A 25,765-nucleotide genomic window follows, 5' to 3' on the forward strand; every position below is an offset into this window, starting at 1 on the left:
GAAACCCTTGAGCAGAACCGAATGTTTTATTAAAGGTAAAAATGTAGCAGTGGATGACATTGCATTTGTTTATGTTGAAATCTATTTGCCATATTTTGGCCCATTAATGTATTATATCCTTGCAAACAGAGTAAACAAGATTTAAATTAAAAACCCCCCATCAATCTAGACACATAAATGTGAATTTCTATCCCATAATCTATGCTAATAAAAACAGTGAATAGTAGTTGGAGACCATTAGGTCATTCCTAAATGCTTATTTCCTATTCAGAACATTTACTTGCCTACATGTGCTTCAGCTTGAATTACCTGTTCCTTGAGGTCCTTTTAAATGTTCTTGTTTGCTGCTTGCGTCTCTTCAAAAGATTTACTCTGGTTCATTTAGAATAACCTGCCTTTTACAAATCCACGTGCAAAACCAGCACGATAGAACTAAAATCGTTAAGTATTTTTTACTCTATTTTATAGTCTCCAAATAATTTCATGTCAAAAGATGGGCTAAGATGCAAAAGATGTGCACGTTTCCATGCTAAAATTGATGTTATTGGATACGCAACTTTTGGGATGGCTTGTAATAAGCAAAACCTTTGATGAATTTGGCATTAAGTGCTCTGAATGGCCATATTTCAAAGTGTAATGGTGGTTACTCTTGGTGTCCACCCTATTTTGGAGTAACCAGCCTATCCACCACAATGATAAATTAAGACCAAAGAACTTTCCACGTAGATTGATTTTTTTCTAGGTTGAAGAAGTCAATAGATAATGAAATTATGAAAAGTAAGTAACCTTAATATCAAGATTCGGTAAAAGTAGCTGCATGCCAAAGTTAGTGAATATTGTGAGTTATATAACTGGATGTACCAGAAGTCATTGGTGTGGATCTCGCAAACAAAATATAAATTTCTTGGGACTTGAAAATGGAGAGCAAATCTGCACTCACCCACGGAGTGTGAGCAATATTTCCACCAATGGAAAATAAATATTGTACATGCACAGGTTTCTGAATTCCAGTCGTTTATGACATTGGATAGGTCAGACAGACCCCATTCAATAGCTATAAAGTGAGTGGGATAGAAATCCACTGTTCCAACGTGACCATTAAGATACCCTTAGCAAGCTGGCCTAATTCCCCATCTTCTTTTTCCAGTAAGGCAGTTAGGTTGACCATATAACAAACTTTCCCTATTTTTCTTATGATTCCTAGTGATTCCTTCATTTTCCGCCTACCAGCACTTTCCCATGCCCATGAGATCCATTTCGAGTCAAGTCGAGTCAAGAGAGTCATGTTTTCCAGATAGGACAATGAAATTTCTCCTTGCTGCAGCACAACAGAGTATTGTAAGCAAAATACAGAACAGTTCAGTGTGTCTATATAGCATAAACCATATATATACACATAAATAAACAGATAAAGTGCAATAGGCTGTTATAGTTCAGAGTTTGTTTGATGGCGAGTTTAATAGTCTGATGGCTGTGGGGAAGAAGCTGGCAATGGAGAAACCCAAGACTACGAGGTCAGTATGGGAATGGGAAGAGGAACTAAAGTGGTTAGCAACCTGGAGGTCTTGCAGGCCAAGACGGACGGAGGACAAGTGCTCGGCAAAACAAGCACCGAGCCTAAGGTTGATCTCGCCGATGTACAGGAGGTCACATTGAGGACACCAGATGCAGCGGATGAGGTTAGACGAGGTGTATCAGAAGCCCCCTCTCGCACCTGGAAGGACTGCTCATGTCCCTGAATAGAAGTGAGGGAGGAGGTAAAAGGGCAGGTGTATCTCCTGTGGTTGTAGGGGATGGTACCTGTGGTGGGGTGAATTGGGAAGAGATGAATCCACCAAGACGTTGTGGAGGGAGCGGTCTCTGCAGAAGTTGGAAAGTGGTGGGAATGGGAAGATGAGATTGGTGGTCAATACTAGTTACCAAAGAGGGCGCATACCTGCAGTAAGTACTGTACCTGCAAACACAGTTCGATAGGGAGAACGCTGATGTGCCTTCCCGAGCCCCTATTCGCCTTGACGGTGTTACAGTCATAGTCACAGAGGCCGACGTCAGAAGATCCTTCAGGGGGGTAAATCCTCCGAAAGCGCCTGGACCTGATGCTATATCTGGTCGAGTTCTCAACATACAATACAATACAATATAATTTATTTGTCATTTGAACCCCATTGAGGTTCAAACAAAATGTTGTTTCTGCAGTCATACACACAAGAAAGAACCAAGACGCAACACAATTTACACAAACATCCATCACAGCGCATCTCCTCCTCGCTGTGATGGAAGGCAAAGACTTATCTCTCCCCTGCACTCCCCATTCTCCTCCCGATGTCAGAGTCAAAGCCCCCGGCAGAAGATGGTAATTGTCCCGCGGCCATTTATGCCGCGCCGGGTGATGCAAGGCTGCGCTCCGGGTCTTGATGTTGGAGCCCCCGGCGTGCGCTAGCCATTCCAAGCCGCGCCGGGCGATGTAAGGCCCCGCTCCAGGCACTCTTCAACCCCGCAACTCGGGCGGGTGAAGTCACCATTGCGGAAGCCCCGAAAAGTGGTCTCCCAGCAGGGACCCGCAGGCTCCCGGTGTCACCATCCACCAGACCTGCGGTAAGCCTCCGAATCTCCGGGGTCAGGTCGCGGCCGAGCGCCACCACAGCTCCACCCGCTCCGAACTCGGCCAGCTCCACGATGGTGAGTAGGTCCGCAGGCTCCGCGACTGGAGCCCCAGGTCGTTCCTGCTGGAGGCCGCTCCACGTTGCAGCCCCAACGACAACGGAGACCCGACAGAGAAAAGGTCGGGTTCTCCGTGCAGGGGATAGATTTTAAAAGTTTCCCCCACCCCCCGCCCCCCACACACATACCCACACACATACACAAAAAAATAAAAATAAAAACTACATTCAAACGAGACAAAAAATAATAAAAAGACAGACGGACTGTAGAGGCCGCTGCGATGTGACTCGCGCCACCCACCTGTTTTTCAGTTTCAATGCTCACCTACACAGCCACCCGAAATTTACAGGGGCTGATAAAACCTATCTGTGACATGGAACTGGAGCACCCGAAGGAAACCCATGCCATTACAGTGAGAAAATGTCAATACTCTATAGACAGCGTGGAGTTCTGGACTGAACTCGGGTTACTGGAGCTGTGCGGTGGAATTGCTATTAGCTGCTCCATTCTACCACCTGGTTTAGTCTGTGCAGATCTGTGCAGACCAACTGGCGGGAGTTTTGGCAGACATTTTCAACCTCTCACTTCTAAGATCTGAGGTTCCCACCTGCTTTAAGAGGCCATCAATAATACCGGTGCCAAGAAGAGTAATGCCCAATAAGAGTGCCTCAATGACTATCGACCAGTGGCACAAACGCCTTTGGTGATGAAATGCTTTGAGAGGTTGGTTATGGCGCATATCAACTCCTACCTCGATAAGAACCTCGACCTACTACAGTTCGCATACCGCCACAACAGGTCAACGGTAGATACAATTTCACTGGCTCTCCACTCCACACTGGACCATTTGGACAATAAAAACACCTACGTCAGGCTGTTGTTTATAGACTACAGCTCGTCGTTTAATACCATTATCCCTTCTAAGCTGGTTACCAAGCTCACGGAACCGGGGCTCTGTGCATCCCCCTGCAATTGGATCCTCGACTTCCTCATCCACAAACCACAGTCTGTTCGAATTGGAGGAACCACTTCATCCTCAGTAACAATTAGTATGGGAGCACCTCAAGGATGCGTGCTCAGCCCCTTGCTTTACTCACTCTACACCCATGAGTGTGTAGCCGGTCATAGTGGGAACTCCATCATCAAGTTTGCCGATGACTACACTGTGATTGGACGAATCACAGATGGGGACGAGTCAGAGTATAGAAGTGAGATCGACCGACTGATCAAATGGTGCCAGCACAACAACCTGGCTCTCAACATCAGTAAGACCAAGGAACTGATTGTGGACTTTAGTAGGGGAAGGATAGGGACCTACAATCCTGTTTATATCAACGGGGCAGTGGAGAGGGTCAATAACTTCAAATTCCTGGGCATGCACATATCAGAAGATCTTTCCTGGACCCAGCACACCAATGCAATTGTAAAGAAGGCACATTAGCGACTCTACTTCCTGAGAAGATTACGGGGATTCGGCATGTCGAAAAAGATTCTCCTAAACTTCTACAGGTGGACGGTAGAGAGCATTCTCACTGGTTTTATCGTGGCCTGGTTCGGCAACTTGAACATCCAGGAACGAAAAAGACTACAAAAAGTTGTGACCACTGCCCAGTCCATCACCGGCTTTGACCTCCCCACCATTGAAGGGATCTATCGTAGTTGCTGCCTTAAAAAGGCAGCCAAAGTCACATGGACCCACACCATCCTGGCCACACACTTATCTCACCACTGCCATCAGGAAGAAGGTACAGGAGCCTGAAGACTGTAACGTCCAGGTTCAGGAACAGCTTCTTCCCAACAGCCATCTTGCTATTAAACACAACGAATAAGCTATGAGCTCTGAACTGCAAAATACTATTGTTATTTGCACTATATTTGTTATTTATTGAACTTTTTCTTTTTTTTCCCCGTTATATACAATGTTTACATATTCACATATTCTGTTGTGCTGCAGCAAGTAAGAATTTCATTGTCCTGTCTGGGACATATGACAATAAAACGCTCTCTCTCTTGGTTACTCGACACTTGCACTTTATTACATTCAGTGTAGATGCTTGTATTGTTAGCAGAACTGAGGGTACAAAACGTATGGTCCCACTTCCCCTTCCTGTGTTATGCTGCATGGGTTGGTCAGGAAATAGTCCTCAAAGCTTATGCAATGCTCTTCGTATGTCTTTACATCTAGCAGCATGGAAGCACATTCCTTCAGCTGAACTCATTTACATTAATCATAAAGCTCTCAATTACACAAATGCTACAGTAAATCAATTCTATTTGTGTATTTTATATATGGTGGAAGAGTTATGTCATGTATTAGAGCATTACATAATATCCAATAAGTTTTAAATTTGAGGTTTGAGGTTTTCTGTCAAGTTATTTGGATTATTCATGGGATCTGATGGGAAACAACCGAAGAGGAGCAATCTGAATCTTTCTCATTGAGATATATGGACCTTTTAGTAATAAATAGAACTGTAGTTAGCAGCATTATAATTTCAGGTGATTTGTCTACATATCACCACAGACTTTACAAAATTCTTTTGTTTTGGTTTCTACACCTCATAAGAATCTGACAGCCAGCTGCTGTCAGTGAGCTAAACTTGAATGATGTCCAAAGTTATCAATATTTATTTGGAGCTTATTTCTCCTAATGGACTTTTCTCTGGCACAGCATCCCACAAATGTGGGATATTTTCTTTGTTAAAAGCACCATATAAATCCAGGTTGTTCAGCTATCAGTTATGTTGGCGAGCTCGAGGGATGTGAATAATTGAATTGAATTGAATTCCTTTATTGTCATTCAGACCTTACGGTCTGAACGAAATTTCGTGCCTGCAGTCATACATACAATAATACAATAATAAACAACAATAAACACAAATTAACATCCACCACAGTGAGTCCTCCAAACACCTCCTCACTGTGGTGGAGGCAAAAATCTTAGGGCTGCAGTCTCTTCCCTCCTCTTCTCCCTCTGCGCTGAGGCGATTCCCCACCGGGCGATGGCACAAACAGTCCCGAATAACTGTTAAATGGATGTTCCTACAAATTTCTAAAGCAGCAGCTGATTTTGGTGTTCGCATTTGGGATTTATCGGCCAGTAAGTCAGCAATATTAAAATAGAGACTATATATTCACATTTGGGTGTTGGTATTGTCCAACCGCTGTTCTGTGTACAAAGGATGAGAATCTTGCTTTAAAGTAAGAATCTCAAAAATAAATTACTTAGCTATGTTTGAAAATAAACATATTTTCTGCATTGTTTTTAAAAAGGTTTAGATGTACATGTTCTTTAGGAAATTCAGTGGTGCAGATTACCACGTAGGTTTCTTTCTTTTTAACGGAAACATTAGATATTGAATTACATCTATGTATTCCAGTAATTCATAGAATTATAGAAACATAGAGCATAACAACAGGCCCTTCCTGCCAACCTCGTCCATGCCTATCTACGTTAATCCAATTTGCCTGCATTAGGCCCTCCACTCATTTTCTATCCCGGTAACCGTCCAAATGTCTTTTAAAATGTTGTAATAGTATCAGGTTCGGGAAGCATGTTGCGTATGAGAAATAAAGAAGGGATGCTGATTTCATTGGGATTGTACCGTAGGCCCACAAATAGTCGTTGTGAATTAGAGGAACAAATATGTCGGGCGATTCCATACAGATGCAAGCTTGATTAAGCTGTCATAGTAGGGGATTTTAACTTCCCCAATAAAGACTGGGACTGTCCTAGTTCCAGAACTTGGATGGGGTTGAATTTGTCATGTGTGTTCAGGAACGTTTCCTTGGGCAATGTACAAGGGAGAGGGCAAAGCTTGACTTTAAGGGAATTGGGCAAGGCAAGTGACTGAAGTGTCTTTGAGTGAGCTTTTTGGACCATCGATCACAGCTCTATTAGTTTTAAAACAGTAATGGATAAGGACTGGGCTTGTCCACAAGTTAATGTTCAAAGTGAGTCAAGGCCAACATTGATGATATTAGAAAGGTATTAGAAAGGAACTGATTAATGTTGGTTATTTGTGGGCAAAGTGACGTCTGGAAAAGTGAGATGATATTTAAGAGTGTGATAATGAAGGTTCAGGGTCTCCACATTCTTGTTAGAGTGAAGAACAATCCAGGCGGCTACGAACTCTGTGACAAGAGAAATAGTGGTTCTGGTCAAGATAAAGAGGCATGGGTCAGGTGTGGGCCGCTGGGATTAAGTGTTTCTCTGGTGAAGTGAAGGGGGTTCAGGAGCATACATTAGAAGGAAATCAAAAGAGCAAAAAAGGGTCATGAGATGGCTCTGGCATTTAAAATTAAGGAGAACTAAAAAAACTTTCATTAATTAATACATATATAAGGGAAAAATGGTAAGTAGAGAGAGAAGAGGGCTCCTCAAAAACCAAAGAGGTCATCTCAAAGTGGAGCCATAGGAGATGGGCAAAGTCCTCTGAATATTTCTTACCTGTTTTTTACCATGGTGAAGAAGCCTTTTGGCATATTGGCCTTCATCCGTAAGAGAATTGAGTGTAGCTATTGGGATGCTATGGTACAGTTGTACAAGATGTTGGTGAGGTTGCTGTTGGAGTAATGTGTTCCGTTTTGTTTACTCTGCTATTAGAAAGATGTACTTAAGCTGAAAAGATTAGATGAGAGGGGAAAGATTTAATGGGAACCTGAGGGGCAACTTGTTCCACACAAAGTGGTGTTTATGTGGAACAAGCGGCTGATGAAGTGATTTGAAGCAGGTATAATAACTACATTTAACAGACATTTGGGCAGGTACATGAATAGGAAAGGTCAAGGAGGATATGGGCCAAACATGGGCAAATGGGACTTGCTTAAATGGAGTGTCTTCGTCAGCATGGTTGACTTGGACCAAACATCCTGTTTCCGCACTTTACGACTCTGACACTGACTCCTCAGGTGCCAAATTGACTACAAGATGAATTACTTGCATTATTTTCAATCTTGTATGCATGTTCACAATATGGTCTCCTTTACATCAGGGAAACTGTACTTTGGAAACGCCCCCTGTCTGCCTTGAACGTGGTCTCGGGCCTCTTGTTGCTTTTCATTTTAATGCTTTTCCTGCTCTGACTCTTATGCATCCAAAGGCCTACCTTGCTACTGCCATGCATTGGTGCAACTTGAATGGTTGGCACCTGCACCAGTGATTTGTGGAAACCCTTTTCCTTTTCAGCAATGCCTGCCCTTAATAAGATTGTGCCTTTGCTTCAGCTTTTGTTTCTCTTCTCTTCTGTTCTCTATATATTAAACTAGCTTATTTCAAACCTTCCAATATTGTGATGAGAGGTCATTGAATTGAACTATTAACTATGTCTCCACAGGTAACTGCTTGATCCGAGCATTGCTCACTTTTTGATTATTTTTGCCCGAGGTTCAGATCATGATAAAGCAGCCAATAAACTCTCTTGAATGAAGAATAGTGACATTACTGTGATACTAAATTAGAAACAGGTGGAACTATAGTCTTGCAGGACCTATTCTATTTAGGAAAGGAGAGGGTAATGGAAAATACAAAATTAAAATGTAGGAATTTAGCTTTGATATTTTATTAATATTACAGCCTTTTCTGGATAACAGATGCCTAACCAATGTAAAAATTAATTTGCCATTGACAAAGACTCTGCTGTTGGTTAGGTACCTTGCATTGAAAAATCGTGGCTTTGTTTCTTGTCACAATACAGCTGATAGAATTATTGGCATTTATTCTCCTTTTGTACAGTGTATTATCTTAAAACTTACTCTTGTGCACTTGCTCTCGTCTACATTACATGCACCAAGCAACAAGAGATAATTGATTAGATTTATGCTGCAAATTTAGTCTGTCTCTCTGAGTTCCCCACAATGTCACTTACTTAAATATTCATAAGATTCACTTACTTTCTTCCCCTGTTATATAGCTCCATAATCAAGCTGGCAGAAAAGCTGAATTTGGATGAGAGCTGCTTGTACTATGATAGGATCATGCAGTTCACAATCGGTTTAAAAGATCTGAATGAATCTGTTTAACAAATTTATTTAATAAAAGGAAAAGCAAAAAACTGCAGCTACTGGAAAATGTAAAAAAGGCCAAAATATGCTCGACCTGCTCAGCAGGTTGAGGAGCCTCAACGGAGAGAGTAATGGGACCTGTCCAACTGCTGCATTTAGTAGATAGACCTTTTACCACTATGCCTACCCACATTTCCGAAGCCCAACGGAAAGGATGAGAACCTCTCCACAACATGGTCTCAGCACTACTTACAAGGGTAAATCGTTGACTCCAAATTCTCTGTCAATGTTTGGTTTACTAACATCTCAACTACTCGTCCTTTCCACTTTAATTACCTAAATGTCCAACCATCTGACTGCCTTTACAAGATACAAGATACATTTATTTGTCACGTGTGCCAGTTGGCACAGTGAAATGTAATCACCATACAGCCATACAATAAAAATAAAGGACCCAACACATGATAGAGTTCAACTTAAAACATCCCCACACAGCAGAATCAAAGTTGACCACTGTGACGGAAGGCACCAAAGTCAGTCATCTTTCTCGAATGTTCCTGATGTTCACCCGTGTCGGGGCCTCCGGAGCCCTCCGCAGTCGCCGCTACGGGCGGCCCGCCGCTCAGGCCCGGGATGTTGAAACTCCGACGTGGAACGGGAGGCCAACCACCGCGGCTTGGACCTCCAAAGCGGCCGCCGCTTCCCACCGGAATCCGCAGCTCCCGACATCCCCAAGCCGCGCCGGGCGGAGAGTCAACGCTGGCGGCCCTTGGCCAAGGGCCCCAGGGACTCAGTGATGTCGGTCAGCGCCACCCGTGCTGGGAGCTCCGCGAACTACAGCTCCGCGATGTTGGAGCAGCGGGCCCAACGCTCCGGAGCTTTAAACGGCGATCCAAGTAGGTATCGCCCGCTCCCCGGTGAATCCAACGCTGCTGCCGAAACTCTCGTCCGGTCCCCGATCTCCGGTAGGAAAGGCCGCTCCGCTCCAGTGGTAGGTCGCGAGGAGGGGGAGACGAAGACGCGACTCGGAGAAATAGTCGCATCCCTGCCAGGAAGCGACTGGGAAGCGGTTTCCCCCTTACCCTCCCCCCTCCCCCACATAGAAAACTAAAGTCTCCCCAAAACAAACGGGTTAGACAAATTAAAATAAAAAAAAGACGGGCAGACTGTAGGGAGAGGCGCCTTCAATGCGGCGCCGCTAACGGCAGACTATACTATCAACCACTGCCATGGTTGATAATATAGTCTGGTATCTTTGTTGCTTTGCCTAAACGCTCATTGGTTTAGCCAAAATAGCTATGCCTTAGCCAGGAAAATAAAATAAGGTCCTCCTAAAACATTAGAGCTAAGAGGATGATGATACCCTGGTTAGGTTAAAATGCAGATTTCATCAATTATTACAATTCAAAACAATTTATTAAAAATCAATAAAGCAGTATTGAAACAGACTCTGGTATCAATTTGTGTTCTTCTAAACTCACAGGTACAAACACCTTTGGCACCAGCATTTACACCTGATGGAGAATTTAACTGTAGAAACGAGGAACAGCAGACGCTGGGTTACAAGTGATACAGTTCATCCATAGCTTAACTACTGTGAGATGTATGTGGAAATGAACCGTGAACACATTTTATGTTTCTTTGATAATCCTTTTTTCACAATGGATACACTGGAAAGGTGCCACCAGCGCTGTTTCTGTAGAATTACTAAAATTCAAGGGAAAGATAAGTGAACTAAAATCAGCATCCTGACCCACGAACGACACTGCTAAGGTCTTAATTGCATTTGTAGGCTCTCTTGATAAAGCCACACCATAGGCACATCCAACATCAGATCTCATTTTGACCACAGAGCAGAAATGATTCAAGGATATCTTCATAGTATCCTGTGCGGGGGGGAAAAAGTAATGCAGCACCCCCATAAATATATGGGAATCCCGTGTGCATGACTATGCAATATTGGGATGGAGCTTCCAGGATGATTCAGAAGGAGCCGTGAGTCAGTATGTCAAGAGCGCACAACAGCTCTTTGAGTTGCAGTAAGAGCATACCACTGCACATCTATGGGAAAGTGAGTGGTTCAGAATACATAGAATGGAGTTGGGATTTAAGTCTCTTCAATCCCATAGGACTAAGAAGAACATTTTTTAAATAAACATTGTAATATTTTAATTTAAAAGATACAGGGACAAATATGTTAACAATGCATTTGCTAATAACATTGGTAACTTTTCAGTTATTACAGTTATAAACGCTATTGTTTCTTGTTTTTGTTTCAAAAAAGACAGATAACAGGCATTGCTGTGATCTGAGAACAGTTTAAAAGTGTTTTGAAAGTTTATGGTTCACCTGATCAAAGCTAGGATTTGTGGAATGTCAAGGCAAGCTGAAGATGGTTGCTAAAATTATGTCATTTTATTCCATTGTGTTGCGCAGGTGACAGATATGATTCAGAGCCAAGATCCAAATGGGATGATGACTGGGACAGAGGCAACAAAGGTGTTTTTCCATTCAGTGAAAAGCTTGGAGAGATAAGTGATAAAATTGGGACCACAATTGATGATACGATCAACAAGTTCAGAAAAAAAGACAAAGATGACTCACCAGAAAGGTAAATTATCCCTTCAAAATTAATGTGCAGATTTTCTCCTGGGCTATGTTTCTACATGCGCCTCAAATCAACGTGGGAGAAATCACTATGGTATCTAAAAAATAGCAGAAAATGCTGGAATTGTCATGGGTCACGAAGCCTCTGTGGAAAAAGTAACTGTTAATATTTCCAGTCAAAAGCATTTTATCAGAATTCTTTTCCTGTTCTAATGAAGGATCTTTAACCCAAATTACCACCTGTTTGTCTTTTCATAGACATTGCCTGATCTGCTGAGTGATTCCAGCAATCTGCATTTTTACAATGAGAAGTTGTCTTCATTTGTGATTTCTAATCTCTTATTACTTTAGAAATAATAATTGCTTGGCATTCTGAGTGCCATCCATCAGCTCAAGCCTGAATATGATCTGTTTTGTTGGCTGTGGTCTATGAGGAGCACCGTGTGAACACACTCACTTCCAATCCCATGAAAGAGGAAAAAGCATCAATGAAACAGCCAAATATGATTGAGTGAAGAACACCACCCTGATAAACTACTTGTAGTGATTTCTTGAAGCTGAATTGATTAGCTATGAAGCACAGATCTTTCTTCTTTAATTCTATCATTTCAATCACTGCGCAGGTTTTCTTTAATTCCACAATTGTTCTCTGTTCCGTTCTAGAATTGGCCATTTTTTGGCATAAGCTACAATGAGATCTAGAGCCAAGATTTTGTTCTGGGTCACATTATGGCAATCAGTGAGAAGCATATTGGTGAATCTGGCAATTGATGAAATTGGGGTTGCCACCTTCCATCATTGCTCTCATCTTTCAATAAAGTAGGATGTTAATGATTAGAGCTGATATGGATTAGATACAACTAAACAACTCGACATATAATTGGGTAGAAACCAATGGTGTAAACATACTGAAATAGTTTGGCTGGGGATCAACTGCTCCATACCTGGGGTGTTAGGGCCAAGAGTCTCTACTGTATTGTGCATTGTTAGCTGCATGGTAATATTGCAAGAACTTGTTCTAAACAATTAACAATAATCATCATGTGAATCTCAGATGGTGTCCAGGAACATAACCTTGGCATTCGGAAACAAAAATGGGTTCAAATATTTCAAATAAGTCTGAAAAAGGGTCCCGTGCCAAACCGTCACCTATCCATTTTCTCCAGAGATGCTGCCTGATCCGCTGAGTTAATCCAGCATTTTGTGTCGCTATCTTTGGTATAAACCAGCATTTGTAGTTGCTTTTTTATTATATTTCACGCAAGTCTTTGGGGCTCGTCAATTTTGATCTGTTATCACTTGGATAGAAGTACCTGCAATTACTCCAAGTGTTAGTCATTAATTGTCCATTAGTTTTCATGAATGTTTCTGGCAAAGCTACAGAGATTTGGTTATGGGATCACTTAGTTCCATCTAGTGTGAGGTGTTCACTCTTTTGGCAAAAGTACAAGTACATGCTCCTGTATTGTTTGCTATGTAGAGGAAGACCATGTGGCCCATCAAGCCTATGCCTGCACTCAAAGCAACCCCGTACCCAACCATTTCCATGTAACCTATTCTCCTCATGTCCTTTATTTCCCCAACTTCACCCTGGAACCTCCCACCAGTAAGCAAGTGCAAACTCACACAGACAGCACCATAAATCGGGATGTAACCCAGATTGCTGATACTATGAGGCAGCACCAATACCTGCTGTGCCATCGAGCAATCCTTGAAGATACCACAGACCAGTTTTAATACTTAATTTGCTCCGTACGGTTCTGTTTTGAGTTATTAGGTCAGTTATGAATTTAGCATGATGGTACTGCCACACAGAATGGTGCTGGATATCCTTTTTGTGAAAACAGATTATTAACAACGCATCTGTGAGATTATGCACCAATGGTTGCCAACTTGACAAGGATGTGGTCAAGTAGGTTTTTCCCCATAGTTCTCTCCCCACTTGCTGCCATCCTAGTCTTGAAAATGTATTTGTTGCTAACCTGGTCAGAAAAATGGGAATTTACTCATTCACAATCATTGTTCACAGAATTTTACACAATGTAACTTTTTTTTTGCATCTACTGAACATCCACATTTGGAACATATTGTGCTCTTCAATATAACGAAAATGCTGGAGTAACATAGCGGGTGAGGCAGCATCTATGGAGAGAAGGAACAGGCGACGTTTCGGGTCGAGACCCTTCTTCAATATGAGAATGCTTTGACTTCAAAACTAAAACTAAATTTTCTGGGGCCAATTGATTAAATGCTCTGGAGAATATTAGTTTTGTTTGCTTTTCAAAAAATGAACTAGTTTTAACTTGACCTGCATGAGTTCAATACAAATTAACAGAAATTCTTAGTTTTGATTCATATTTATATCTCCTGTTTTCTGCAAAGAAATTAATAATTTACCTAAAAACAAAGTAATTGCTTAGCAAGTCAACTCCAAATGAAATTACTGCTTAAGGGATCCAAAGACCTGATCTAATCTAGAAAATGGGCCATTTATTTATTTTTGAGCACCTACCAGAAGTTACCTCCACAGCTGCATAGTTACTGCCTTTTCTGGTTGGAAGCTATTTGACAATTGGAGGCGTCTATCTGTAGCTGTGCCACTCACCTGACTCGACCTGCATAGTTTGTTAGGGGATTGAGCTGCGCTGCTATGGAGGTCACTTGGGGTTTTGTGTTGTCGGCTAACTCATGCTGTCAGTAATACAGACAGCATCTGGTCTGCTGAATGGTGAGGGACACATCTGAACCTTTTGAATCCCCACAGGAGTAAATACAGTGTTTGAAAACTATTTATTAATGTGCATCATTTTTTGGTTTGGGCTTGGGATGCACATTAGTACAGGTTGCTGGATGTTATTTCAGCCATGATGAATTTTACCGTGGATCTGCTGAGAAGTCTTTAATCCAATGCCCAGCAACGTAAACACCTTTTAGGAGATGGCACATGGTAGTACACTGGTAGAAAAGGCAATTGTTTGTAACTGGAAAACTTGGGCTGATCATCAAAAGATTTGCCTGCATTATTTTGAGATAATAAAAACAGGAGTAAAAACCTGATCGCACCAAAGGACACAACTTTTCCTTATGAATGCCTCCTATTAGGACCAACTATCTAAAGAAGCGTGACCATTGACTTTCCCTCCTTCATAAAATTGGAACTGAAGCTTGCAGAGTTGATGGCATTGTACAGTTTCCCAGTAAGTCCTGAGATATACCAATTGATATCCACAAACAATAAGACCCTGATATCCAATCTAGACCGGTTGCAACCCAAGTGGCATCAATTGTCCTCCAACACAAATGATCCAAAACACCATAACACGCATGGTGTTTTGTCCACAGTAAAAATCATTATGGCTGAAATAAGCCAACATCATTGAATTGGTGTGCAGTACATCATTCTTTAGAAGTGACAACACAAGTCGATAAGCTAGTGAAGGCAGCACAGGGCATGCTTGCCCTCATTGTCCAAGACATTAAGTGTAGGAGTTGGAACGTACAAAATGTTAGTTTGGTCATACTTTGAGCATTGTGCGCACGTCTGGTTATTCTACAGTAAAGATGTGATTAAGCAAGAGTGTAGAAAAGATTCACAGGATGTCACCTGGATTGCGGGACTTGAGTTACTAGGAGAAATTAGATAGGATGATTCCGTTTTCCCTGGAGTAAATATGGCTGACAGGCGATATAAGTGTAAAGAATTATGAGAGACGATATAAGGTGAAAGGGAGCAAGTTTAAAGGGTCTGAGGGGTAAATTTTTACAGTGGTTGATATCTCAAATGAGTTGCCAGAGGAGATGGAAAGAGGCATGAGTATTTAAGGAGTATCTGGACTCACTGTTGAATGAGAAAGGGCTGGAGGGATGTTGAATTGATGTGGGCATGTGGGATGAGTGTTATTAGACAAGATATTCAACAAACACTTGACAAGAAACTTTAAAGATTATGGCCAAAATGTAGTTATGTCAGTCTAAAGATGGCTTGTGTTTCAAGGATGCAATAATCACATTGTGGACCTTTGTACCATATAGACTAATCTCACAACCTGTGATCACTTTTCCAGATATTAGCTATTTATTTCTAACTAATTTCAAATTAAGATCCCAGTCATTATTCCCTCATTTTTCAATTTGTTTCTGATCTGGTGGTTCTCTGTTGTCTCATAATCAATCACCTTTTACTCACTGCAATTTGCTTTTGTTTTGTTTATTTTTAATTTCAGCGATAGCGAGGAGGAGAGAAGATCTAGAAACAATGGCAAGATTGGGAAATCTGAATACAAGGACAATGAAGAGATGGTGACGACCAAATCTATCCATATCACCCAAGCAACAGAGACCACGACCACCCGGCATAAACGATCCGGAGTACCTTCCAAAACTGTTGACCTCGGCGCTGCAGCCCATTACACAGGAGATAATCCAAGTCTAGAAGAAAACTCTGCTGCAAAGGTGGGAATTGCAAATTCTAGAACTATACCTTAGTGCCTAGGTATATATGCTTTTTATTTTTGCACGATTATTTGTTTCAAGCATGTAATAACATCTCTGTACATAGAGTCTGTTTCCTCACTGTGTTTCTGCCAGCTCTTTGCAAGGCCTATTCAATTACTCCCCACTTCACCTAGTCTTGCAGCACTGCAAAAGTTTTCAATTTTCTGTCCTTTTCATTTTTAAAGTTAACATGAAGTATATCAGATTTCTCTGCAGTAATAAGTCCATTTGAATACAGTGCCTTCCATAGACCCATCATTTATTTATTTGGAAGGTAGACAAAAATGCTGGAGAAACTCAGCGGGTGAGGCAGTATCTATGGAGAGAAGTAATCGGTGACGTTTAGGGTCGAGAACCTTCTTCAGACTGATGTGGAGGAGGGGGAGGGCAGTGGTGGGGGAAGAAGAAAGGAAGGCAGAGACAGTAGGCTGTGGGAGAGCTGGGAAGGGGAGGGGAAGGAGGTAGAAAGCAAGGACTACCTGAAATTGGAGGTCAATGTTCATACCAGTGGGGTGTAAACTACCCAAGCGAAATATGAGGTGCTGCTCCTCCAATTTGCGGTGGGACTCACTCTGTCCATGGAGGAGGCCCAGGACAGAAAGGTCAGATTCGGAATGGGAGGGGGAGTTGAAGTGCTGGGCCACCGGGAGATCAGGTTGATTATTGCGAACCGAGCGGAGGTGTTGGGCGAAGTCATCGCTTAGCCTACGCTGGATCTCACCGATGTAGAGCAGCTGACATCTAGAGCAGCGGATGCAATAGATGAGGTTGGATGAGATGCAGGTGAACCTCTGCCTCACCTGGAAAGATGGCTTGGGTCCTTGGATTAAGTCAAGGGGGGGAACAAGCGACAAGTGTAACATTTCTTACGGTTGCAAGGGAAAGTACCGGGGAGGGGGTGGTTTGTGTGGGAAGGGACGAATTGACCAAGCAGTTACAGAGGGAGCGGTCTCTGTGGAAAGCCGAAAGAGAAGGAGATGTGCCTCTGTTTATTTATTTGCCTCTGTACGCCACAATTTGAGATTTGAAATAGAAATAAATCACATGTGGTTAAAGTGCACATTGTCAGATTTTATTAAAGGGTATTTTTATACATTTTGATTTCACCATGTAGAAATTACAGCTGTGTTTATACATGGTCCCCCCATTTCAGGGCACCATAATGTTTGGGACACACGGCTTCACAGGTGTTTGTAATTGCTCAGGTGTGTTTAATTGCCTCCTTCATGCAGGTATAAGAGAGCTCTTAGCACTTACTCTTCCCTCCAGTCTTCCCATCACCTTTGGAAACTTTTATCGTTGTTTATCAACATGAGGACCAAAGTTGTTAGAGACATCAGCCAAACCTTAGGCTTACCAAAATCAACTGTTCGGAACATCATTAAGAAGAAAGAGTGCACTGGTGAGCTAACTAATTGTAAAAGGACTGGCAGGCCAAGGAAGACCTCCACAGCTGATGACAGAAGAATTTTCTCTACAATAAAGAAAAATCCCAAACACCTGTCCGACAGATCAGAAACACTCTTCAGGGGTCAGATGTGGATTGTCAATGACCACTGTCCGCAGAAGACTTAATGAACAGAAATATAGAGGCTGCACTGGAAGATGCAAACCACGTGATCTGCAAAAATAGGATGGCCAGGTTACAGTTTGCCAAGAAGTACTTAAAAGAGAAACCACAGTTCTGGAAAAGGGGTTTTGTGGACAGATGAGATGAAGATTAACATATCAGAGTGATGGCAAGAGCAAAGTATGGAGGAGAGAAGGAATTGCCCAAGATCCAAACCATACCACCTCATCAGTGAAACACGGTGGTGGGCTTTTTATGGCCTGGGCCTGCTGAAGATACTGGCTCACTTATCTTCATTGACGATACAACTGCTGATGGTAGTAGCATAATAAATTCTGAAGTGTATAGACACATCCTATCTGCTCAAGTTCAAAACTCATTGGCTGGCAGTTCATTCTGCAAGACAATGATCCCAAACGTACTTCTAAAGCAACAAAGGAGTTTTTCAAAGCTAAACAATGGTCAATTCTTGAGTGGTCAAGTGAATCACCCGATTTGAATCTAATTGAGCATGCCTTTTACATGAAGAGAAAACTGAAGGAGACTAGCCCCCAAAACAAGCATAAGCTAAAGATAGCTGCAATACAGGCCTGGCAGAGCATCACTAGAGAAGACACCCAGTAACTGGTGGTCCATGATTCGCAGACTTCAAGCAGTCATTGCATGCAAAGGATATGCAACAAAATACTAAACAGGACTACTTTCATTTACATGACATTGCTGTGTTCCAAACATTAAGGTGCCCTGAAATGGGGGGATGGGGAGGGGGAGACTATGTATAAACACTGTTGTAATTTCTACATGGTTGAACCAAAATGTATAAAAATGGCAATGTGCACTTTAATCACATGTGATATTTTCTATTACAAATCTCAAATTGTGGAGTACAGAGGCAAATAAATAAATGTTGGGTCTTTGTCCCAAACATTATGGAGGGCACGGTATTTAAAGATACTCTTTAGCTAAACTGAAATGATTATTTGTAATTAAATTGTACAGTAACTGTTTTCATGAGAGGTCAATTGGAAATTATTATTCACCTCCAATGTCCTTCCCTCTCCCAGTCTTAATCGTGTTAGGTTCAATAAACATGGATAGCCTTTAGGACCTCTCAAACTTTAATTCCTTTGGTGGCAATGTCTGTGTGCGGATAACCACTCCCTCTGCACAAATTGCGATATTCTTGGTCTAATCCACCGTGAACGGTGGCTGTCGCTGCAAAAATATGTGTTCTGTGGTGCTTTTGAGTCTACATCATGTGTCCAAATGTAAGGGCCTGGTAACAAGGATTTTTTTTTTGTGGGTTGTAAATCTTTTTCCCATCCTCTGTCTATGGACTTGCTGTGCCATCCACCACTAAAGAGACAGGTACGGCTATTTTAAGCACCCCCCCCCCCCCCAAAAAAAAGACTACAGTTATGTTAATGCTCAAAGGTCAGGGTCAAAGATGGGTAAGGATAGCATGTGCCAACACACTGCTTTTCACTTGGAAAATCTACACATTTCCCTTCCACAATGTCTGAGGCTGTCTTTGCTTTTAGCATAATGCATCTTAAAGTTTAAGTCTTCATCCTGTCGCAATTCTTCTGAAGGTAATCTTGTTTTCGGGATGTAAACAATGATGGCAGTCCTGCATTTATTGTACAGGTGTCCTGAAAACAATTAGAAGCCCATCAAAAAAACAAATCAGGTGTGTTATTACAACGCAATGGTAGCTTCTGTGATCATTTACGCCTACATGTTCAGATTTACTAAATTCCCTTTCCCAATTTTGCATAGATTGAACTTTTGGCCTCTGGATTACTAATTGTGCTTTAAGTTAAAATTTCAAGAGGAAGTATTTTTCAACACTAATGAAATGTGTAAATTTTGAGCATGAATAATTGCAATAAGGCCTAGTGATTCCCCCTGAGTGATAGATTTGTGTTGGTTCATTACTTAATGTGTGAGTGAGTTGGGTAAATACTACTGATGGGAGAAGCAGGCTGTTTATCTGTAGTTCTTTCAGCAAGAATTATTTTAAGTCTTCCAATCATTAAATCAAATCAATGTTCCTGTGATTGATAAATTCAGTCTCTGCCATGAAGTGCCTTTGGTAACAAATTGTATTTGGTCAGTTTTGTTTTCTCGCTTCTATTACGAGTTATTAATGATATTGGTTATGGTAATTGTGTGAACTTTTTATAGAGTCACAGAGTGATACAGTGAGGAAACAGGCCCTTCTCGCCCACACTGGCCAACAATGTCCCATCTACACTAGTCGACTATGCTGCATCAACCTGTGATATATGTGAAACAAAACTGATTTTATCCTGACAGGATTTTGCATTATACAATGGTATTAAAAGTGGTGGGAGTCATTTGAAAATAAATCATGAGCTTCGTATCCAGATATAATCATAAAATAATAGTAACAACACTACATTCATCTTTTGCTTCTGTGTAACACTTTTTAACTTGGAGAAACTCAACATTATCTATTAGGTTTGCTATGAAGCCTTCCAGAGATGATGATTGTAAATTTCCCCTCCCTTCTCGCCTGGAATTTGGTGAACCACAGCAAATGAACCGTTTTGAAAGCTGATTATTTTCCCTATAATATAGAGCTCATTAAAATGAAAGCTATTAGATCATGCAAATGACGACTAGTAAATTTCACATTTATGAAAGCTGGAAAAGCCCCAATGAATTCAGTAAGAGGGGGATGGGAATCAATACAATATTATCTGATTCTTGTATTGCCTTAGCCAAAAATAATTTGTAGTTATGGTTACCTGCTTTGTACTTTTGATTACGGTATGTTGGAATATAGGAAATATGGGAGGCATGATCAGTCCATACACCCAAACATGCCAGTCATCAAATTCAAGAAGATAATAGTCTGAATCAGTCTGAAGAAGGGCCTCAACCCGAAACATCACCCATTCCCTCTCTCCAGAGATACTGCCTGGCCCGCTAAGTTACTCCAGCATTTTGTGTCTATCTTCAAGAAAATAATAGCTGACTTGATTTTTTGATCTATTGTCTATTTCCCCCGTGTACTCTATAAACCTTGAAACGTACCCCCAAAAATCTAACAATAAATACAACCTTGAATATATTAATTGATTCAGGTGCTGCAACTTTCAGGTGGATAATTACAAAATATCATGACTCCCAGGGATAGACACAAAGCTCTGGAGTAACTCAGCAGGACAGGCAGCATCGCTGGAGAGAAGGAATGGGGGACATATTGGGTAAAGACCCCTCTTCTCGACCCAAAACTTCACCCATTCCTTCTCTCCAGAGATGTTACCTGACCCGCTGAGTTACTCCAGCTTTTTGTGTCTATGGTTTAAACCAGCATCTGCAGTTCCTTCTTACACTTAACATGCAGGGAAGTAACCACTTCTCAGTTTTTAAAAATAGATGATGCCTTTTTCTGAAACACACTCTCCCACGTTGAGACATTCCCTCAAAGGTTACCCTAACATGCCCCCTCAGAATCTTTCTAACTTTCAACTGTCGATCTTCTAAACTCCAATTAATATACACCTAACCAGCTATATATTTCCTTATAATGACAACTTTGTCATCTAGGAAAACATCCTAGTTAACTTTCTTATACTGCCTCCATACAAATACAACCGTCCTTAAATGGGGAAACCAAAACTGCCTGCATTATTCTAAGTCGGGCCTCGCCAATGCCCTGCACAGTTTAATTCACCTTGCAATAATGGTCAACATTCCACTTGTTATCATCACTACTTGGTGTGCCAACATGCTAACCTTCTGCATTCTGTAATCTCTCATCTAGTAAATATTCTTCTGACAAAGAGGCCTCCTATACACTACAGGATGTATAAGAATGTACTGGACCTAACCATGTTTTCCGGGGATGCTGCCTGACCCGCGTAATTACTCCAGCACTTTGTCTTACTTTGTAAACCAGCATCTGCAGTTCCTTGTTTCTACAGGGTGTATTAGTCAATGAATTGAACAGGCTTTGATTTGTTTCACCTGTACGTATTCAGATTGGAGAGTATTATTGCAGGGAGAAAATGTGTTTCTTTTCAATGACCTTTCCTGCTTAAGGTAATATTTCAGTTTTTTTCCTGGGGTTTTTAAATTTCATATTTCTGGCATCAGCAGTATTTTTCTATTGTCACAGCTGAAATGTGGTCTTTGCTGCTACCTGCTGGATGTTACAACACATCAACACAAATTACAATTGGTTATGAACACTTTGGTAGTGTAATATCCAGCTTGATTTTGCATTTCAATTAATTTTAAGAAAATGGTGATTAGTTTATCTTATCGAAAGCGATATTCTCCATTAAATAAGAATAGTTTCCACTATCCTTGCAAACAATGATAGTGCTCTCAACTGTGTTTCAAATGAGTTGGTCAAGAGAAATAATTCCCACAAATCTATAGTTCTTTAAAAGTGCCATGTTTTCTCAATTTGTCTAATAACCAGATTTCCAGTCTTGACTGCCATACAATGTGAATGTGAATCTAAATAAAAATTTCCCCAGTAACGTTTTGTAATGTAAAGTCCATTAAGTGGGGTAAGTAATTAGAGCTCCAGGACTTTGTATCTCATGTAGATTCCGGTCAGTAAATCACTGTGTGGAAATTCACAAGGGTTTTTTTTTGTATTGTTTCGTGTCAGATGACGTTGTGGTGTTGTGTATGCATTTTACAATAGCATCCAAATTATTTTATTTTCAAATTTAAAAAACAAAGGAAGGTGCAAAGTGCACATGTTATTATTGTCAACCTCCTCCCACCATGGTTTAGCCTTGTCTGCTGATTTGTAATCTTCAGCTTGGACCCATGAGCAACTCGCAGTAATTCTATGCAGTCACTTCCAATCTAAAATAGAAATTCATTTGCCAAGAGATAATGAACCTTCTAGTGAATTTTGAGTTAATTTAAAAATAATTTGGTATCTTAAGATAGTAATTCACAAGGAATTGCGCAGAGATAGTAACCTAGCATCGATCTCAAGGGAAAATTTATCAGTTACATTGTGACCTTAAGGACATAGCTTTTTGCCATTTTGTGCTAATGGAGCTACAGGGATTAAAGCAATGTTTCTTCTCGAGTATTATCCTTATACGAGATGAGATCTCAAAGTGTCAAAAACTTAAGACAATTCTATTGAGCCTATAGTTTAGAGCCTTGAATCATTCATTCCTATTAATTTACAAATATCAATCGAGTTGCTCTTTAACAAATGTTGGAATTCAGAATTGAGAGTATAATTGAGAACACTCCTAATAACATCCTAAGTAACAAATTGGAAATATGCAGTTGGAGCGATTTGCCAGGAGTTTACATTTAAAGGGATGCAGTACAGTTTTTTTTTAACATTGTGAATTCCATAATGCTATGGTAGGATAATCCAGTGCATCCTTGTGGTATTCAAACCATGCTAAATGATTAGGAAATAAACCGGGGTCATTACACAGAATCTAGAGGACTGATGTAAGGGATTAGTTTTTCTTATTGATAACTCTTGCAGTGTGAAATTACACTACTTGCCTATTTGAAATGTCATTCAGAATTGTCTTAAGTTTTTGACACTTTAAGATCTCATCTCATGTAAGGATAATACTCGGGAAGAAACATTGCTTTAATCCCTGTAGCTCCATTAACTGCTCAAAAGGAAAACAATGTTTTTTTTTAATATATAGCAATGGTTAAGACTATAGAAACCAGCTTTCACATTGTATCATGGGCTGTGACATTTAACTTTGATAATCTGGAATCTTTACTTTTTAAAATAAACTTAGTTTCTTGGTCATCATTTCTGTCAAATTGTCCTTAAAAACCTATCTGGTTCTCCAATGGCATTCTGAGAAGGAAACCTGCCATCCTCGTGGTCTGAAGATGCTGGAATGTGGTGCAAAGTAAAAATGCTGGAGGAAATCAGCAGCTCAAGCAGTACATGAAGGGAGAGGGAATCAATCCTAATGCAGGATCTCGATGCAAAATTCCCCCTGCAGATGCTCCTCAACCCACTGATTGACTCCAAGCAGTTTGTTTCCTGATACTTATGTGGTTTGCTCTATATATGACTCCTGGCCCACAGTAATTTATTCATTGCTTGATGGCATAACAAGCCATTCTGCTTCGATGCTTTGAGGGGTGGGAAATTGCTCTGATCCGGTAAAAAAAAAAAAAAAAATCAAATAGAAAATATGTTAGTGTAGAATACATTTTAGTACATGTTCGTGATTTCAGTCTAATTGCTTTACAGGTTTAGTTTAGTCCCTTCTTACTAACTCTGCTTTGCCTCCTGCCTAGGTTTCAACACCAAACTCAGTTAACAGCAAGCCAGCAAATAACCTGGTGGATCTACTATTTGACACAGGATTTGAATCTAATCAAATTCCTTCTACAGGTAATACTTGATACTTTTTTTTGTACTTGAGTTTGTCTGCATTTGAATAGCAACACTGACCAATTAAGTTACTGGAACAAATTTCTTGAGGCAGCTGACTATTTATTTCTTATCCAAAGCTATTGGCACATGTACCAGTTTCCAATCATCATGCTGATTGGGCCACTGCACCTGCTGCATGCTTCCAGCAATTCAACCCGGTTTTTAATTAAAACTTGTTACCTCAGGATCATTTGTCATCTGAGAAGCTGGTATCCAGCCAAAAGGATAAATTAGCTAGACACTCAAAATCTGAATTATGATTGGTAACTTTTTAAGCCTGTTTTTAAACTTCCTGAAAGTGTTATTTTAGATGCTGTACCAATTTTGTTCATATGGAGCACAATTGTATTTTTTTTTTAAGTCTACTCAGTTTGTTGTCTTGATGTATTCGGATCCATTTCATCACCACCTGTTCTATTTAAATCAGCACAGGATGCTGTAAATTTGTAGCCCAACTGCTGCTGTGAGTGAAGGTCGGCTGATGTTGTAAAACGGAGATTAGACGCAATGTCTTCATTCTGTCTGTGTTTTGATAATCCACATTAGTTTTTCTCTGAGATTACGCCGAGAATTTTTATACATTTTTCCATACTGAAACAACAATTCTGGCAACAGTTTCAGACCCTGTTTGATAACGGTTTTGTTTTTCTATTTAGATGCCAAAGCTTTTTTGTACTTTATTAATCCAGCAGAGATTTGAATATAGGCACAAAATGCAGCCTCTCTGGAGAGAAGGAATGGGTGACGTTTCAGTTCTTCAGTCTGAAGAAGGGTCTGAACCAAAAGCAACCTTCGCACATTCCTTCTATCCAGAGATGCCGCCTGTCCCGCTGAGCATTTTGTCTATCTTCAGTGGAAACCAGTATCTGCAGTTCCTTCCTACACAGAGGTTTGAATATTCCGACTTGTTCAACACAATTAAGTCTTAAAGGCAAAGTACTGCACATATTGGATATCAGAAATTCAAAATAACAGGATAAGTATAACAGCCCTTATGATATCTATGGATATAGTAACAATTAACATTTCAGGTTGATGACTGTTTATCAAACTCGTGTCTCTGGATGAGTGATCCAGAACTGCGTTTGCTGGTATAGTAACTGAATCCTCGAGCATGTGGTTTTAAGCTGCATGACCAGATGTAAAATTAGGGGGAGTGGCGGGAAAGGCAATTTTAGGGTGGGTTGTGGTCAGCAATTACAAAATGATGAGTGTCAAACAAGAAAATAATTGCAATTTTCAAACATAATGCTTCATCTGATTCACCACGCAAGCCTTTTTTATAGGTAGATTAAGGCTGGTATTGGGCTTCTGCAATCAGTTTGGAGATAAGCAAAATATTGAATCGATACAGCTGTAAATGGAAAAAGAGAGTTTCAGTTAAATTAAAATTTCCAGTATTCCTTTCAGTACAGCTGACTCTTGGATAATCAGTCTACAAGGCACCATATAAAGCAGCTACAGTTGTAGTGAGATGACCAAATTGTGTAAAGAAGCGTGCAAGACTTAAAACTAATTCACTCATTATATCATATGCGCACTTGGGTGAAAAGGCATTCCAATGTTACATATCATTGCTCCTGAGCTATTTATACAAAAGAGTTGTACTGCATTAGATTAACTAGTGTGTTACAGTGTGGCAGATGGCCTGGATATCTTGCAGCTATCTGATGGCTTTTTAGAAATAGTGCCAGATGTTGGACATCGTCCCCCTGTGCACATGATGGTGTACAGATGTTTCTTCTCCACCTGAGTGGTTCATAAGCACTGCAGGCAAATATGATGCATCACAGTTCATATAAGCTGGATATTATAGTTTGAGCAAAATCTAGGTTTTAAGTCCTGACTGCAATATCTGTCTTTCCACGTTTTAAGGTAAACATGCGAAAGATAATGGTTCAATAGTTATTTCTGATGATTCTAATTCTCCTTTGAATTGAAAGCAGCTATAATTCCGTATTGAGATAATGCATTATCAATTTTTACTTGAACTTAAA

General features: G+C 40.7%; 1 protein-coding gene across 1 annotated transcript in view; it reads left to right on the forward strand.

Annotated features, from left to right (window-relative positions):
• LOC129701429 (clathrin interactor 1-like) overlaps nt 1–25,765 on the forward strand; it is a 157,996-nt gene that overhangs the window by 100,324 nt on the left and 31,907 nt on the right. The window contains 3 exon segments of the mRNA XM_055642602.1: nt 11,101–11,275; nt 15,495–15,723; nt 23,630–23,726. Of these exon segments, the coding sequence (XP_055498577.1) occupies nt 11,101–11,275; nt 15,495–15,723; nt 23,630–23,726 (501 nt within the window).

The sequence above is a fragment of the Leucoraja erinacea genome, chromosome 11 (assembly GCF_028641065.1).
Source record: "Leucoraja erinacea ecotype New England chromosome 11, Leri_hhj_1, whole genome shotgun sequence".
NCBI lineage: Eukaryota > Metazoa > Chordata > Chondrichthyes > Rajiformes > Rajidae > Leucoraja > Leucoraja erinaceus.